The sequence below is a fragment of the Danio rerio genome, chromosome 15 (assembly GCF_052040795.2).
Source record: "Danio rerio strain M-AB ecotype USA chromosome 15, GRCz13ab, whole genome shotgun sequence".
Lineage (NCBI taxonomy): Eukaryota > Metazoa > Chordata > Actinopteri > Cypriniformes > Danionidae > Danio > Danio rerio.
The window spans coordinates 48405001-48424630 of record NC_141035.1 but is presented as its reverse complement, the minus strand read 5'-3'; the positions used below and the strand labels follow the sequence as shown (position 1 = coordinate 48424630).

At 37.2% G+C, this 19630-nt stretch overlaps 1 protein-coding gene across 1 annotated transcript in view; it reads left to right on the top strand.

Moving 5' to 3' along the window:
• Positions 1-3175: 3175 nt before the first annotated feature.
• fgf12b (fibroblast growth factor 12b) overlaps positions 3176-19630 on the top strand; it is a 107215-nt gene continuing 90760 nt past the window's right edge. Inside the window, exon 1 of the mRNA NM_001045459.1 lies at positions 3176-3453. Within this exon, the coding sequence (NP_001038924.1) occupies positions 3429-3453 (25 nt within the window). The 5' untranslated portion in view covers positions 3176-3428. The remainder of the gene's footprint in view (positions 3454-19630) is intronic.

The window sequence follows — 19630 nt, the reverse complement described above, 5'->3', positions numbered from 1 at the left end:
GTAAGGGTTAGCACAAAGTAATCTAAATGTAATCCAAAAGAAATATTAATCAGTAGTAGTCAGAATAACAGTTAGCACAAACTAATGTAAATGTAATACAAAAGTAGTCAGAATAAGGATAAGCACAAAAGTAATCTTAATGTAATCCAAAAGTAGTCAGAATAAGGGTTAGCACAAAAGTAATCTAAATGTAATATAAAAGTAGTCAGAATAATCAGATTAGGGGTTAGCACAGAAGCAATCAGATTAATCAGAATAATGGTTAGGAAAAAAGTAATCTAAATGTAATCCAAAAGTAACCAGATTAATCAGAATAAGAGTTAGCACACAAGTGCTAGGGTAAGGGTTAACACATAAGTGATCTAAATGTAGACCAAAAGTAGTCAGAATAACTTTTAATTGTCAGAAGAAGAGTTAGCAAAAAAGTTATCTAAATGTAATCCAAAAGTAGTCAGTATAAGAGTTAGCACAAAAGTAATCTAAATGTAATCCAAAAGTAGTCAGATTAATTAGGAGTAGTCAAAATAAGGGTTAGCACAAACTAATGTAAATGTAATCCAAAAGTAGTCAGAATAAGGGTAAGCACAAAGGTAATCTAAATATAACCCAAAAGTAGTCAAATTAATCAGTAGTAGTTAGAATAAGAGTTGACACAAAAATAATCTGAATGTAACCCAAAGATAGTCAGATTAATAAGGGTTAAGGGTTAGCACAAAAGTAATCAGATTAATCAATATAAGGGTTGGCACAAAAGTAATCTAAATGTAATACAAAAGTAGTATGATTAATCAGAATAAGGGTTAGCACAAATTGATCTAAATGTAATCCAAAAGTAGTCAGATTAATCAGAATAAGGGTTAGCACAAATTGATCTAAATGTAATTCAAAAGTAGTCAGAATAACCATTAATAGTCAGAATAAGTGTTCTATATGTAATCCAAAAGTAGTCAGATTAATCAGAATAATGTTAAGCAGTAAAGTAATCTAAATGTAATTCAAAAGAAATCAGATTATTTAGAATAATGGTTAGCACAAAAGTAATGTAAATGTTATCAAAAAATATTCAAATTAATCAGAAAAGGGTTAGCACAAATGTAATCTAAATGTAATCCAAACGTAGTCAGATTAATCAGAATAAAAGTTAGCAAAAAAGTAATCTAAATGTAATCCAAAAGTAGTCAGAATAATTGGTAGTAGTCAGAATAAGAGTTAACACAAAGTAATGTAAATGTATTCCAAAAAGTAGTCAGAATAGGAGCTAGTAAAAAGTAGTCTAAATTTAATTCAAAAGTAGTCAGATTAATCAGTAGTAGTCAGAATAAGAGTTAGCTCAAAGTAATCTAAACGTAATCCAAAATAGTTAAATTAATCAATAGAAGACAGAATAAGAGCTAGCACAAAGTAATCTTAATGCAATCTAAAAGTAGTCAGATTAATCAGTAGTCAGAATAAGAGTTAGCAGGGAAGTAATCTAAATGTAATCCAGAAGTAGTCAGATTAACTACTAATAGTCAGAATAAGGGTTAGCACAAAGTAATCTAAATGTAATCCAAAAGAAATATTAATCAGTAGTAGTCAGAATACAGTTAGCACAAATTAATGTAAATGTAATCCAAAAGTAGTCAGAATAAGGATAAGCACAAAAGTAATCTTAATGTAATCCAAAAGTAGTCAGAATAAGGGTAAGCACAAAAGTAATCTAAATGTAATATTAAAGTAGTCAGAAAAATCAGATTAGGGGTTAGCACAGAAGTAATCAGATTAATCAGAATAATGGTTAGGAAAAAAGCAATATAAATGTAGTCCAAAATTAGTCAGAGTATTTAAAATAAGGGTTACCACAAAAGTAATCTAAATGTAATCCAAAAGTAGTCAGAATAGCAAATAATTGTCAGAATAAGTGCTAGTAAAAAAGTAATCTAAATTTAATCCAAAAGAAGTCAGATTATTCAGAATAATGGTTAGCACAAAAGTAATCTAAATGTAATCCAAAAGTAGTCCGAATAATCAGTAGTTGTAAGAATAAGAGTTAGCACAAAAGTAATCTAAATGTAATCCAAAAGTAGTCAGATTAATCAGTAGTCAGAATAAGAGTTAGCACGGAAGTAATCTAAATGTAATCCAGGAGTAGTCAGGTTAACTACTAATAGTCAGAATAAGGGTTAGCACAAAGTAATCAAAATGTGATCCAAAAATACTCAGATTCATCAGTAGTAGTCATATTAAGGGTTAGCACATAAGTAATCTTAATGTAATTCAAAAGTAGTCAGATTAACCAATAATAGTCAGTATAAAGGTTAGCACAAAAGTAATCTAACTGTAATCCAAAAGTAATCAGATTAATCAGTAGTCACAATAAGAGTTAACACAAAAGTAATCTAAATGCATTAGATATATATATATATATATATATATATATATATATATATATATATATATATATATATATATATATATATATATATTTAAGTACATTATGTTGTAATGTAATGTTGCAATGTAACTGTCTGCAGGTTTACTGTACACCATAAAAAATATCTGTAAATTAGCAGTTTTGTGTATTTTGTGATTCATGTTTTTATTTTCCCCCTTTCATTATGTTTTTGAATTGCATTATGGGACCTTAACCTTTCTTTCAACTACTTTTAATGTTGAAAAGTTGGAAAAAGTGACTTTTACGAACATTTTAGTAGTTTAAAGTGCTCTATTGTTTGGGTTGGTGTTTTATTACGCTACAAAAACCTTGTAATCAACATTCATTACGTTTTCTATTGTTTTATAGGCTTATTTCTCTATATATCATTACTTATACACAATTTCATGTATAATTTTAGTATAATTTATGCTACATAATTTATAATTAAATTTTTAAATAATTTATTATGTATAATTTTAAGTCAGTTAAAGTGTAGAGTTGAATTTTCAACATAAAAGACGACAGCAGAGAGCAACATCCTATAATGCAATTCACAACCGCAAATCAACAGAAAATAATAGTTACATTTAAAATTTAAACTTGCATATTTACATTTATGGATATTAAATTTCCAATACATAACAAGAGGTTTAAAAAGCTCGCAAAACGATGCTTCTATAATGTAAAGGGCTGATGCCATCACTGTACCAGTATAGGAATCGCATCAGGCTCTTTTAGGAGGGGTCACATGACACCTGCATGTGACGTCACGCCCGTGTGTCTGAAAGCGGCGGAGCTGCGGCAGCTCCCGTTAACGGCGCGCGGAACGAGCCCGGTCGGTCACACACGGACACACACGCGCACGCACACTCACACACACACATCAACAAACACCGCCACGCCCGTGACTCCGCCGTCGTGAACACACTGACAGCCGCGCCCGAGCGGACGGACGGACGGTCCTCATCACCGGAATCTTCATCCTCCGTGACCGACAGCAGCGCAACCGGAGATGGAGAGCAAAGACAAGAGCGCCGGTGAGCCACTGACGTCATTTCACGGGCATCTAGAGTGTATGTGTGTGTGTGTATGTACATGAGTGTAATTGTGTGCGTATATGTGTGTGTGTGCGTGTAGACTGCGGTACTCAGGTCTCCTGTCCTGACGGGGTCTGGGGTGGGGTGTGATGTATGTGTGTGCGTTTGTGTGTGTGTAAGTGAGTGTGAGTTCATATGGGATGCTAATCAGATGTCTGTCGTATATGTATCTGTGTGTGTGGGTGTTCATAGGTGATGCTGAACAGATGTCAGTCATATGTGCGTGCGTGTGTGTGTGTTAGTAGATGATGCTGATTAATGTTAGTGATATAGATTTGTGTGTGTGTGTGTGTGTATATGTGTGTGTGTGTTCATATGTGATGCGATCAGATGTCAGTCATGTGTGTGTGTTGCATCTGCAGATGTTTTGAGTGCCGTTGTGTTCAACATCTTGATGCAGCAGAAAAAGGCTCCTGCATGTGGTTTGGGGCAGCTGGTCCGGCTCCACGCATCACATAAATCACAGTCCCGGCCGGGGCGGGTGTTTTGGAGATGCATTCAGTTTTGTGACACGCTTAGACACCTGTATGCATCATACGCTGTGTTTCGGGTGTGTATAGAAGATGTTTTGGAGCAGTTTTCGTGTGTGTGTGGATGCACAGGTTGTACGAATGCATGTTCTTGCGTTGAAGTCATCAACATTCAGGACGTGCCGTGCTGTCATTTTACTGCACTGAATGTTCGGATGGATTTGGGAATGTTTAAGATGTGTCCTATAGTACCTGTGTGTGTGTGTGTGTGTGTGTGTGTGTGTGATGTGTTTATGGCCCAGTATCCAAGACTAATAAATGCATTTGGGTCATCAGAGTCAGTCAAAGTGTGATATATGAAGCTGTTCGTGTGTGAGGTAAATACAGCGGCCTCGAAACCTATATACACTCCAACAACAAGTGTTTTTTTAATGGTTCCTTGCCACTTTTCAGTGCACAAACTGAAGGGTTTTTATATATTCCTAAAGCTTAAAACCATTACTTAATAATAATGCAATATATCATAATGAACATGCGTGATGTTATCATGAGCGCTTCAGAATACAGTTCATTCATTCATTTTCCATCGGCTTAGTCTCTATTTCTGAGGTCGCCACAGTGGAATGAACCGCCAATTATTCCAGTATATGTTTTACACAGAGGATGCTCTTCCAGCTGCAACCCAGTACTGGGAAACACCCATACACACTCATTCACACTCATACACTCATACACTATGGTCAATTTAGTTCATCAGTTCCCCTATAGTGCATGTGTTTGGACTGTGGGGGAAACCGGAGCACCCGGAGGAAACCCACGCCAACACAGGGAGAACATGCAAACTCCACACAAAAATGCCAGCTGGCCTAGCTGGGACTCAAATCACTCAAATGACAGTGCTAGCCACCGTGCCGCCCGATAATAATAAGCATTTATTAATTATTTAGATTTTAGTGAGCCCGTATTGGCACTCAGTGGTGTTCATCACAAAACACACACACACACACAGCTTTCGTCTGCAACACCGTACAGCATTTATATGTGTGTGTAATTAAGGGAAGACTTTAAAATCCCGAAAAGGACAAAAATACCCATAATAGCCCAAAAGCTTAACAGGTAAAGCTGAAATAAAATATAAATAAAGCGGCCTCAAAACCTATACACTCTAAAAACAAGTGTTTTTTATTGGTTCCTTGCCACTTTTCAGTGCACAAACTGAAGGGTTTTTATATATTCCTAAAGCTTAAAACCATTACTTAATAATAATGCAATATATCATAATGAACATGCGTGATGTTATCATGAGCGCTTCAGAATACAGTTCATTCATTCATTTTCCATCGGCTTAGTCTCTATTTCTGAGGTCGCCACAGTAGAATGAACCGCCAATTATTCCAGTATATGTTTTACACAGAGGATGCTCTTCCAGCTGCAACCCAGTACTGGGAAACACCCATACACACTCATTCACACACACACACTCATACACTATAGCCAATTTAGTTCATCAGTTCCCCTATAGCGCATGTGTTTGGACTGTGGGGGAAACGGAGCACCCGGAGGAAACCCACGCCAACACAGGGAGAACATGCAAACTCCTCACAGAAATGCCAACTGGCCTAGCTGGGACTCAAATCAGCAACTCTCTTCCTGTGTGATGACAGTGCTAGCCACCGTGCCGCCCCAGAATAATAAGCATTTATTAATTATTTAGATTTTAGTGAGCCCGTATTGGCACTCAGTGGTGTTCATCACAAAACACACACACACACAGCTTTCGTCTGCAATACCGTACATCATTTATATGTGTGTGTAATTAAGGGAAGCCTTTAAAATCGTTGAAAAATACCCATAATAGCCCAAAAGCTTAACAGGTAAAGCTGAAATAAAATATAAATATTATATGATAAACAGTGCTGTCGAAAGAATAATCTCGAATGATTGCGTCCAAAATTAAAGCTTATACATTATGTTTGTGTGTGTGTGTGTGTGTGTTTGCACTGTGCATATTTATTGTGTATATACATGAATATATGTTGATTTATATGAAATGTTGCTTTATATTTATTAAATTAATGTTTACATCTAACACAAGTACATATTTTGGGTTTGTATCTTCGCAATTAATCGTTTGACAGCAAAAATGACAACAACAAAAATGCTAAAAGTAAACTGGAAAAATGGAAAACAATTAAAGTAACTAAAATAAAAATACATGAGCAAAAAAGAAAGTGAGCAACATGGTGGTGTAGTGGGTAGCACATTCTCCTCACAGCAAGAAGGTTGCTGGTTTGAGCCTCGGCTGGGTCAGTTGGTGTTTCTGTGTGGAGTTTGCATGTTCTCCCCGTGTTCACGAGGGTTTCCTCAGAGTGCTCCGGTTTCCCCCACAGTCCAAAGACATGCGATATAGGAGAATTGGGTTGGCTAGATTGTCTGTAGTGGATGAGTGTGTGTGAATGAATGTGTATGGATGTTTTCCAGAAATTGGTTGTAGCTGGAAGGGCATCCGCTGCGTAAAACATATGCTGGATAAGTTGCCGGTTCATTCCGCTGTGGCGACCCCTGATTAATAAAGGGACTAAGCCGGAAAGAAAATGAATGTATGAATGAACTTTACACCCTCATAAGCCTTCAGCAGAAGACATATTTTGTTTTAAACGAACAGTTCTTCTTTAAAAGTTTCTTTAAAGGAACATTTTGTGCTGCGTGAACCTCTCATGCATGTTAAAGGCTCTTGATGGAGTCAGAGATGCCCGTGTGATGAATCTGGGTTTTCAAAAGTTCTTCAAATTGCTGAGAAAAATGGATCTTTGAATGATTTTTGACTGAGAGTTTCCAAAAAAAATCCTCATTTTAGAAAACATGTTTAAAAGTGTTTCTAATTTGGAGGTTGAACCATTACGGAGCGAATAGGAATATGCTTGAAAGGGTGTACAAATATTTTGTGGAGAGAATTTAGATTTTTACAGACAAAGCTATTTTTAAAGACTTTACATCGGTAGGGATCATTCAATAGCAATGAGCTTCCCCAATTTGCAATCCTGGAAAGTTACCATACAACAAGGTTTCTTTAAATATCTATAAAGAAACTTTGTTGTATGGTAACTTTCCAGGATTGCAAATTTGCTATTGCTATTGAATGATCCCTACCGATGTAAAGTCTTTAAAAATAGCTTTGTCTGTCTGCCTCAAACATGGCTAAAACATTTAAATAGCAGCCACTTCACTCCCAATAAAATGGTAAAGGCTTTTAATGTAGGGAATACATATTAAACCTCTTTAACATTATTAATAGGCTGCTGAGTGACTGATGTTGTTGGTTTGCACTGAATCACAGTTTCTGACTTTCATTTTCAAGCTGCTAGTTATTTAATTTTCCAGATCTGAGGTGAACAATCTGCTGCTGCTTTCAGTATGGCAATAAATGTCACGTGTAATGATGTTGAAACTCACATTGGGAGTATTTAACACTGAATAAAGCCCATAATCAGTACCTGAGGCGATCTGTCAAAGTAGTTTATGCTGTTGTTCTGGACTCCACACAATCGATTTGTGTTGGGACAACATGAAGGAATTTAGTTAGCTTATTAGTTTTTTTAGAAATAGAAGTGGATTGCACATTCAACAAGTTGTTCGACAAAAAGAACTCAATAATCGTGGTGTTTGAGCCATACCTGTCAACCCTCCAGTTTTTCCCAGGATTCTCCCGAATTTTACAGTTGCATCCCGCTATCATCCCGTGAAGGTATTTTCCCGTATTTCTCCTGTCTTTCTCTGAAGGGTGGCAAATAAACAATAAAGAGCCGATCCTCCCTATACTCAACCCATACCGTTGAACCACCAGGGGCCGCCCCTTGCTCTTAAATGTGAGTCTGTTCTGTGCTTTCGCTTTGTTTAGGCATAAAAACACTTAGAAATAAATAAAGACGTTGCGATTCCCCTTCCTTTTCATTACAAGTGTCGTCTCCCCTTCATATGCAATCCTCAAAACAGTCATATAGCGGTGCGTGACTGTCAGCAGACGCACTAGTGATTAATAGACACTGTTTCCTAAACAGATTCTGTACACCTGATTTGAAGCGGAGCAAAAGTCTGGATTTTGGGTGCGTGTTTAAACAGATTTATACAAAACTAATTATAATAATATCTAAAGATGTTGATCTTGGTGGAGTTTTTTTGTCAAACACAAGTAATTTCGTCCTAAATGAGCATAAAAAGTTTGGAGCGATCGAATGCTTCCATTATAACGTTAGACGTGTGCTTTTTTAAAGTGACACCTCTGTTATTTGATGTAATCAAACGAAAAAAAAATCTAAATAAATCATTCGCTGCTCTTTAATCAGAATGTGTAAGTCATGCAATGAACAAATGACTAATGAGATTTGATAACTTGATTCTGTTACATTATAATAGCTATTAATTTTAATAAGCTGTTTGCTAATTTATATGCTGCCAATGTATACTATTTATTTTTCTTTTGTTAATAATAAAACATATTACTGATCATTTATTTTTTTATTTACAATAAAACAGCTTCAAATAAGCATATTTAGTAATTTTGGGAGTTTTTTTTTGGGGTGTATGAGGTGAATCCCTTATAATGGTGGGCAAATCTCTTATTTTCACATTCCAATGTTGTTAGGTATGGTTTCAGCTCATTTTAAATAAAGTAGCTTAAACAAACAACAAATGTTTTTTTTCTTAAGTGTACGCTTTCAAAAATGTTTTACACATTTCCCTCACACTGTCTCAATGCAAATTGAGTAGTTAATTTTATTGTTTTTACAAATTTAAGTGGTTCCAAAATAAAATCAGGTTTTCCCAAAAATAACCTTAGGAATTATGTTTTAAACTAATTGTAAATAAGTAGTTTGAACAAACAGAAAAAAAGAAATTTTTTAGGGTAGAAAGCATTTCTAAAATAGAAATATAGTCACAGATGCAAGACAAAAACTCCCTTTAAAGGGCCATGAAAACTCCCTGTCTCAGCAGGGTGTTTTCACACCTCTAGTTTGAAAAAAAGTCAGGAAAGTGGGCGTGTCCTGTTTAGGTGGGAGTGTCGGGGGAGGGAAAGAGGGAAGGTTTTTATTAAAAATTTTTTTTTATTGACAAGATACATAACATTGTCTAGAATGTGAGAATACAAAGAATATCAGGACTTTTTCAACAATTAGCAAAGACAAATAATAATAGCAATAAAAATAAACAACATAATAAAAAAATAAAAATGCAAATACAACCCACCCCGCCACCCCTCCATTCATACAAGGTATAATTGTCACAAATTATTTACAAAACATTTCTCATTTTGATCTTACGTAAAGAAAGTTGAAATGGTTGATGGTAATGATAAATAAAAACAGTAATGTCCAGAATGATCCACAAATAAATTACATTTACATATATGATAAAACATCACATTAAAACAATAACTTAATATAAGAGAAAGTAAAAACAACAACCACAAAAAAAAAAAAAAAACACTAGCAAAAAAAACAATAATTATACGAAATAATCAGTTAATAATAATCAGAGGTAATGTGTCCAGAAAAGAGGGAAGGTTTTGCATAAAAATGGGATTTTCCGTTTGGGCAGGTGCTGATGTTTAAAGAGGCAAAACAAACACAGAGGCAGAGGAGAAAGACAGTGACTGTGTTTACATGGACATCAGTGATCCAATTATTGCCAAATTCTTAATTTGTCAACTTTAAGTGCAGTTCGGCACTTTCACTTTCATTTAGGAGCATTACCTGCATGCCCCCTGAGACAAACGAGATATTGGGGTTCTTTTGTGTGTGTGTGTGTGTGTGTGTGTGTGTGTATATATATATATATATATATATACAGTTGAAGTCAGAATTATTAGCCCCCCTGAATTACTAGGCTGCTTGTTTATTTTTTCCCCAATTTCTGTTTAACAGAGGGCAGAATTTTTCAACCCATTTTTAAACATAATAGTTTTAATAACTCATTTCTAATAACTGATTTATTTTATCTTTGCTATGATGACAGTAAATAATATTTATTTATTTTATTTTTTAACACTTTTATTGTTTCAGAAAGGTGTGATATATTCATACTGTATTAGTAACCAAATACCAATCAAAGAACTCCCGCCCCATCCCGACGTTCAAAATAAAAATTTAAAATTAAAAAAAAGAAAGGAATAGAATAAAAAAAAATCTGTTCTAAAGCAAGGAAAGTAATACAAAAACAAATAAATAGAAAATAAAGATTAACTAAAATAAACTTAAAGATAAAAATAAAAGGGCAATTTTGTTAAAAATTAAAAATATATAAAAAATAAATACCATTAAAACATTGACATTTCAACATATACATTCCAGTGAAAGTATATTAAAGTTAGTCATTACAAACACAGTGTATTTTAACAGTCACATTGTTTGGGATTACTAAACAGTCAGTCCACTGTTAGTTAAAAAAATGAAGGAAGAAGTCCCAAATCTTGTAGAATATGAGCATTTTTTGTTTGATTGAATAAGTCAACATTTCCATTGCTATACAGGAAGACATTTCCTTAATCCAGAGTGACAAAGATGGAGCATGAGTACTTTTCCAGTGAATGGCAATCAGGCGCTTCGCATGTAATAGACACAGATTTAGTAAATAATATTTTACTAGATATTTTTCAAGACGCTTCTATACAGCTTAAAGTGACATTTAAAGGCTTAACTAGGTTAATTAGGTTAACTAGGCAGGTTAGGGTAATTAGGCAAGTTATTGTATAACACTGGTTTGTTCTGTAGATTATCGAGAATGTTTTAACAGTCTAAATGTTGTTCGTCTACAGTACTTGACATTCATACATTTTTTAAGTGTGACTTCAGCTTTAAATATACATGCTCCAATGGGAGGTTTTCCAACGTCATGCTTTAGAAGAACATTTGTTTTGTTTTGCAAATAGTTCATGAAATAAATTCCTTAGGAAAAAGTGGTTCTTGACCCAGAATGGTGGTATGTTCATGTATTTTCATCTAAGAGTTTTAGCTCAATAAACTGCTATTTAACAGCTTATTAATAGTTAGTAAGGTAGCTATTGGGTTTATGTATTGATTAGAGATGTAACATAAGGACATACTTTAGTCCTAATAAACAGTTTATATGCTAATAATAGGCTGGTGGCAAACCAGTAGAAAATGATGTGAATTGTTACTTAAACTATAGTGTTACCACCTTTATTTAACAAAATAGGTTCATTCTGAAAGTGTAGCCCTATATACATTTCTGGAGATCGCAAATTATGTAGCCGGAAGTACGTATGGCTGCATTTCGTCATTAAAACTAATGCTATGGGGCGGTGTGATGCCGTTTCTTTTCACGCTTATCTCTGTATGGATGGCTTTCCCGCTGTTACCAGTTGGTCCAGTAGCTCGCCATGTACGTTGTTGGACTTGAGTTGACTATGATGACGGGGTTCGAGTCTGGCGAAGAACGGTTCCAGAAAGCGGTTAAAGGGCCATGAAACCCCCTCGTTTCAGCAGGGTGTTTTCACACCTCTGCTTTGGAAAAAGTCAGAAAAGTGGGCGTGTCCAGCTCTGTTTAGGGGAGAGTGTCGGAGGAAGAAAAGTGGGAGGGTGTGGGAGTGTCTATTTGGGCACGCGCGAGTTTCAGAGTCAAAATACACACACACACACACACATACAGTAGAAAGTGATGGTGTTTAACCTACATGGAGATCTGTAGTCGAATTATTTGCCAAATTATTAAATGGTGGACTTTAACTGCAGTTTGGCTCTTTCATTCAGGGAATTCATTCATGCCCCTCGCGACACACGAGATATTTGATTCGAGGAGCTGCTCTAAGCGTGTATTTTTCATGCAATGTTTAATACCGCACGGCAAATGAGAGAAAAAAACCTCAGCATTTCCCAGAAACTTAGATGCACTCGGCAGGTAGCGTCAGAAAGCCGCGCGTGTTATTCCGGTCACTAAATGCGGTAAAAACCCTACACGAGGTTAAAGTTTGGTTGTGGTGCTAACATGTTTACACTCTGTGCAATAGTTTGTTAGATACGAACAAACTGAATAAACAAAGAGCACTGGTCGCTCACTTACCAAATCTAGAGACAGGACAATCACCAGCAACTAGAGCCGCGTCTTTAAGAAGAGAAGACTACAAACGAATCCAGATCTCAGCGTTTGCAGATGAGAACAGCTCTCAGGTAAACAATAATCCTCCTTAGACACGTAAGTTATTGTTGTTGAGCGTCGCGTACACTGTTAATCCACACGTGAGTCTGAGCTCTCACAGAGAGAAAACGAAACTTAACTGCAGCAAACTATAAAAGCAACACTTCACGCTTGTTTTGCCAACACAACGTGGCGTCTCTGTCCTGAAAACACGGTAATAGTAATGAATATTAATGAAGTTGCACAATAGAGCGCGCTGATTGGTTTGAACCAAGCCTTACTCATGCATTAATGCATCACACTGTAAGACGTAATAAGACTCACTCTGGCACAGACGTCCAGTCTGCACGCTGGAATACACGCTATTATGTCATGACCGTGACGCAGCTTCAAAAATTCGTTTCAAACCGGAAGTACGAATTTGCTTGAAATAAAGCAAAAACAACCAATTTACACTTTTTAGTGAAATATAGGTGTCCTAATAGTGTTTTTAGCAGTGTGGGACACATATACGACTGTCAACAGCTCAAAACATGTGTTTTGGTGTTTCGTGAACGTTTAAGACAAAAACAGAAGCCAAAAAATAAAATAAACAAGTAAATAACAGTTTCAATGAGTGCCCTATAAAGGGTTAATGCAACATCCAATGCAATCCTTTTCAAATGTTACTAAAACACTGAAGTGTCCAAATATATATAAGAGTCCAAAATCCAATCCAATTTAATATATAACTTTTTGTGGCTCTAAATGTAACACACAAACACACACCCATAGATGAATTACCAGTTTGTAAACATTTGTAAACAGCGAGGTTGCAGAAAAAACCGGGAGCGCTAACATTTACACTGAGGGAATGACATTCGATGCGGTACAGAGTTTGGTGTTGTTTTAGAGATAAGTTATAATGATTACATATTATATATACTATTTACATAATGCTTTCAGCCTATTATAACAGCTTGTCATCCAGAGATGAGCACAGTTATTCTGCAAAATTAACGTTAAAGTGAGCGGCGTTTGTCTAGCAGGTCCATCTGCGATAGCACCCTCCCAATGGATATTGGATTAGACGAAATGACCAAATATACAAGTCCAAGTTGAATCTCCAAGTGATTGTACATGAGAGAAGTTAAAGGCCTTCAAGTCTTTGGATGCCTACAATGTTGTTCTGTGTGGTCGTGTGCAAAAAATAATGTTCCATGATGACCAGATTCAAAACTATGTAGTGCTAAAAACCGAGGTTCTGCCTAGGCAAAGACAAGGAAAGAAGACGGAGCTGTACAAGGCCTGGGTAATCATCAACAAGCAAAACTACTGCATTCTGACAGCGAACTGCACCTGTACAGCAGGGTATGTGAACGCACATCTTTACATTTCATTCTGAGCATTCAGTGTCCGCAGTTTAATTCACCATATGTACCTGTTTTTGCTGAAATCATTGCTGCAATCAAAAACGGGTAATGTGTCTGATTCAGCATAGCGTCAACTTACCTGATATAACATGAGAACTGCCGAGTCCAGCAGTTTTAATTAGGTTCTCACTCCATTCAGCTCTTATGATGGCTGTTACGCCTGTTTCACACCGCAAGCGTCAGCGGCGCGTGAGCAGAGCGTGAGCAGCGCGTATGTCGAGCAGTAGCAGCACGCTGGCGTTTGCCTTTCACACCAGCTGCGTCTGCAGCGCGCAGCTCTTCGGCAGCTGCTGCAGAGATCAACCTATCTCTGTCTATTCTATCTAGTTATCCATGTCTCTCTATATACAAATACACTTTTTAAACTTTTCATCTGCACCAAGGCCCCTCCTATGCTGTTTCTTTAACCTGCAAATGTTTATTTTACAAATTTTATAGATCAAATAGTACTGTATGCTTCTCAATCTAACTTATATGAGAAGTGTCTACAGTCAGAAGACAATCGCCTGTGATATCATGTCATTTGTTTGATTATCAAGTTGCTGTAGACCTAGTTATAATCATATTTATACAATATAGTTATAATGATATTTATACATGATCAAACTAGTGTTACTTTCTCCGCTTCAGTGATGTCCAGCGGCAGAATAACAGCTCGTTAATTCATGCTCGTGCAGAGGATGAGACGGACAAAAGTGATCAATGCATGCCATTCTTTTACTTATTTTCGTGTTGTCAGATTCACAGTGCAAACAGCTCCCGGTAGGAATAACTCGAGTGAACATAAAACAAAGCCGATTAAAACTTTCTTGCTCTGCTCAGCTGCACAGAACACAGCGAGCTCACATAATCCAGCATGCGTGTAGAACTACACTACCCACAATACACTTCGCTATGGACTACAAATCCCGTAAATATTCCATTTCCCCTCTCCCTAAACACTAGCGTGCAACTTAAGCAAAACTGATAGTAAAATAGTTTTACATTTGGTTTTGTAGTTCGGGCCTAAATAAATGTTTGTTGCCGTTTTTAATTGTTTTAAGTTCATTTTAATGACTATATATAAACCATTTGACATTATTAACGCATTTATTGGGTAAAATTGCTAGTTTTTACTGTCTTCAATGAGTTTTGGTCATTATCAATGCACTGTCACTTTAATTGAGCGTGAGCAGCGCGTCAAAAATAGACCCAGCGCCGAAACTATCGCTGCACTGCTGCTTCGGCGACGCTCACGCCTCGCTCTGACGCGCTGCTGCTGCGTGCGGTATGAAAGCTCTTATCTGTTAACATGGACGCCGAAAACACACGCGCTGCTCACGCTCTGCTCACGCGCCGCTGACGCTTGCGGTGTGAAACAGGCGTTAGCTAAAGACGTGTGTGGTTGGCATTAAAGCAGTGTGGTGTACGGTAAAAGTTAAGTTTTCTATTTTTGGACTTTTGATTTTGGCATCCTACTGCACAACACCACGTGTTTGCTATTGCAACCGATCTTTTTTTGCAATCGGTTGAACCTGTGTGACGTCATATGTGACTTAGGTTGGTAATTCCTCTGTACATTTAGATGTTCAGTGGCATGGAGGTCTGATGGCGATTGTGTGTGTGGAAAATGATAGTTAGGCGGGTGATGCTCGCAATTGATTTTGGCTTGTCTTTCAGACGGCGAGACAACAAAGCAAAACAGTCGTACACACTCACACACATTGTCTGACTCTTAGAATCTACATCTGGAGGAGTCAATCGATGGCACTGTATTCTTTCAGTCTGATTCGCCTTGGTTTCATTTCAGGTCGGAGGTTAAATGTTATATTTAGCTCGTCTGAGACTTTGAAAAAAAAAAAAAAGAATAAAGTCTGGTCCACACTGCGGCTTATTCCAGCCAAAAAACACCCACTTATGAAGGAAGAGTTTCCAGTCTGCTGCAATGAGCATCTGTTGTCTGATGCAGTTCTAGACTCAATTTAGAAGCTGCATTCTAATAGTGATGCAATGATTCTACTCACTCCTACACCTCTCCGAGGCATCACTCAAAAATGTCAGTTAACTGGACAATTTCACAAGCATTGATAAATCGCAAACTTTAGACAAGAGCATTAAACAAGCAAAACACATTCTCTCAGACTAGCCCTCGCAAGAGAGACTGTCCTCACAGAGACCCACAGAAAGAATAAGAGCGAGAAGGAAAGAGATAGAGAGAGAGATCGCCAATGCAGTTTGGGCTCGGCTTTTAAACGCTACGCCAACCAGCGATTGGTGGCGCAAACCCAGCGTCAGCGGCCAACGTCATCAGCACGAAATGCGGATCCTCCAATGCCGTTCGTACCTGTAACACATGCATAAAACGACACACCCACATACAAACGAACGCACACACTTATCCAAAATACGTTCTGGAAGGGAACGTTACATATGGATATTGGTCAAATGCATAGATACAGTGCATCCGGAAAGTATTGATAGCGCAACACTTTTTTCACATTTTTTATTTTACAGCCTTATTCCAAAATGGATTAAATTAATTTATATCCTCAAAATTCTAAAAACAATCCCCCCATAATGACAATGTGAAAAAAAGAATTTTATATATATATATATATATATATATATATATATATATATATATATATATATATATATATATATATATATATATTAAGGGTGTCACGATCCTCCAAATCCTGGATTCGATTACATTTTCGATTCTAAAGGCACGATTCGATTCGATTTTTGATTATGAATAATTAATTAATTAATGACCAATTAATTATTTGTAGCCTACCGTTTAAACTACCTGACCTGCATGGTCTTTGTTTTACCCATAAACAAATCATACAGTAAATGAATAAAGGCAAGATACACACATAATTACCACCTGTCAATCACTTTTTCTGCGGGACTCGTGAATAGGCAGTGATCTGTGTCGTTATAATGGCGTCGGTAAAAAAGACGCACAACCAACAGGAACCAGCCAACAGTATCTGAGGTGTTCGCTAAAATGACTAAGTACAAGTGAGTGAAAGATTGAAGCAGTCCTCTGACTGCCTGGACCTGCTGTCTCGAGCGCATGGCTGTGTGTGCGTCTGTGTGTGTGTGGTCACGTGATGTGCATTTTCAGAGGTAGAGAGGAAGGAGGGCTGCTCAGAAATGCTACACGCCACTGTGGATGTCAAATCTTTGTCGTTCTAAAATGCCATTTAAAAACAAAGACAGTGTAAACAGGGCCTGAGTGTGTACTTTTCGCGAGCGGATTTGCAACGGGGGCGGGCGGAGGATCGCGATGCCGGTGTTGTCTATCAGACGAACCGTACGTAATATGTACATAGCAGAGCTTGCAAAACTGTGTTTTTTTTTTGTCAACAACATGAACGTTGTCAACATAACTCACTGGAAATCCAAAATGCTTCCACACCGGCAACTTCATTGAAAGAGGAGAGGGTTTAAGTTCTGTCGACGGGTCTCCTGCTTCTGCAGTTTAACAAGCACTTCAACAAGCCTGTTTTTTTCCCGCTTGGCAAGCCAAGCTGACGTGACATGGGGGCATGGCAGCAACGACGATTCTATTTTTTGATTCGATAATCGAAATTGAGCATAAATTCCGATCGATTTCGATTAAAAAAGTTTAAAGCAGAGATTATATTACGGTGCAAAACCCTTGTAATAAACTTCTGGTCATTTTCTCTTATTTTACAGACTTGTTTGCTGCACTATATTATTTCTTATACATTATAATATCTTAAACTACTGAAATGTCAATAAAAGTCACTTTGTGAAACTGTATAGTTGACTTTTTTACATCAAAATAGCAGTGGTTGATCACATTATGTCACGATTACCAGCGATCATTTCCCATAAGATCGCTGGTTTGCACCTACAATAACCATGGACTACAAATCTGCCATTTCTGGACTACATATTCATACATGCACTCCGGGCACACTCACACATGCTTCCTCATCTAGACTGATTACATTCACACCACCTGAGGATTGTCAGAGACTGATTAACACACACTATTTAAGCCACACATCCACCCCTTCAGTTTGCCGAGTCTTGTTATCTGTCACAGTAGCATTACAACACGTTTCCCTGTCTTGTTATCTAGTGTAGCGACCGTTAACCTTGTTAGCCTCTTTGCCTGCCTTTCTGACCTCTTGCCTGTATTCGACTGTGATTCTGGATTGTCCTCACACACCTGATTGCACCACTGCTTGCCTGACTGTGAATAAACCTGCATATTTTATCGTACCTCAGTTGTTGGTGTTACTCCCCATCGTTACACATGACATGTTAGTCAGATGTTTGTTTAAGTCTAAGTGAGTGTTTCTTGATTATCAGACTTTATTGATTGTTTAAAATGGTGTCTAAGCAAGACAAAAATGACCGAAACAGAGGCTTGTTTGTAGAGAGTAACACAGGCTTTGTGCAGCTAATTCTGGAACAGGTGAATGCTGGGAAATAGAGGGTCACCTGAGGACACTTACCGTCTCCCAGGGACTTTTAAAGAAGTGGTGTGTTATTTTTGTACCACATACAGTTGAAGCCAGAATTATTAGCCCTCCTTTGAATTTTTTTTCTTTTTTTAATATTTTCTAAATGATGTTTACCAGAGCAAGGAAATCATCACAGTATGTCTGATAATATTTTTTTCCTCTGGAAATGTCTTATTTGTTTTATTTAGACTAGAATAAAAGCAGTTTTACATTTTTAAACACTATTTTCGGGATAAAATTATTAGCCTCTTTAAGCAAATTTTTTTTTCAATAGTCTACAGAACAAACCATCGTTATACAATAACTTGCCTAATTACCCTAACCTAATTAACCTAGTTAAGCCTTTAAATGTCACTTTAAGCCAACCTAATCTCATTCTGAAAACGTAGTCCGGCGGACGTTTCTGGAGACTTACGTGGCCTTGGTACGTATGGCTTCATTTAATTTTTTAAGCGAACACTACGGGGCGTGTGACGCCGTTCTTCTTCGTGCTCGTCGGCTGACAGCTCACCTCCGTGTGGAGGGCTTTCCCACCTCGACCAGTTTGTCCGGTTAGCTCGTCGTGTACATCGGTGGAGTGGGGACCCGCAGGGGAGCTGACGGTGACGATCGGGTTCGAGTCCGGGGAAGAGCGGTTCCAGAAATCAGGTAAGACAATAACAGAATCCAAAAAAATAACAGGGCAAGTATGTGGTGAAATCTGAAAACGCAATCAAAATTGCTCAGCCTCAGCGGTCCTGCCCAACTGAGTATATTTTCTCTCAAGGTTTTTTTTCTTCACATTGGCCAGTCGGTGAAGTTTTTTTCCCTCTCTGCTGTCGCCTCTAGATTGCATAATTTGGGATCGGTAAACCACACTGAACTGAGCTAAACTGAACTGAACTTAAACACTAAAAAAACTGAACTACACTGTTCCAATTTACTATGACCATTGATATAAAACTGCTTTGTCACAATCTACATTGTAAAAGCGCTATACAAATAAAGGTGAATTTAATTTAATTGAAACTCAGACGAGGGGGCTTTTCTTTTTCTGGACGGCTTTTGTAAAAAGCGGCCTCCAGTGGTTTTAGGCGAGCACCGCCACGAACGGCTCTCGCGAGAGGTGTTCGAGATGCGAAAAAACGCACACAACGGCCTCTTGCGAATTCGCGAAAACAAAAACTGCACAAATACCTACCTCCCGCGTGTTTGGCAGTCTCCAGAAAGTGTCTTAGAGAATATCTAGTCAAATATTATGTACTGTCATCATGGCAAAGATAAAATAAATCAATAAATACATTATTAGAAATGAGTTATTAAAACTATTATGTTTAGAAATGTGTTGAAAAAATCTTCAGAAATTGGGGAAAAATATACAGGGGGCTAATTATTCAAGGGGACTAATAATTCTGACTTTACCTGTATATGCTGAATTCAACTGTATATGCAAAGGAATCAATCTTTCATTCAATCAATCCATCCATACATCCATCCATGGATTTATTACAATTAAAGTTATATTATCTTACTGAAGTATTGAACCAATATGTGCATTAACAGTGTCTGTATTTTGTGATTCTGTAGTGTTTTTGGTTTATTTGCAGTCGTGAAC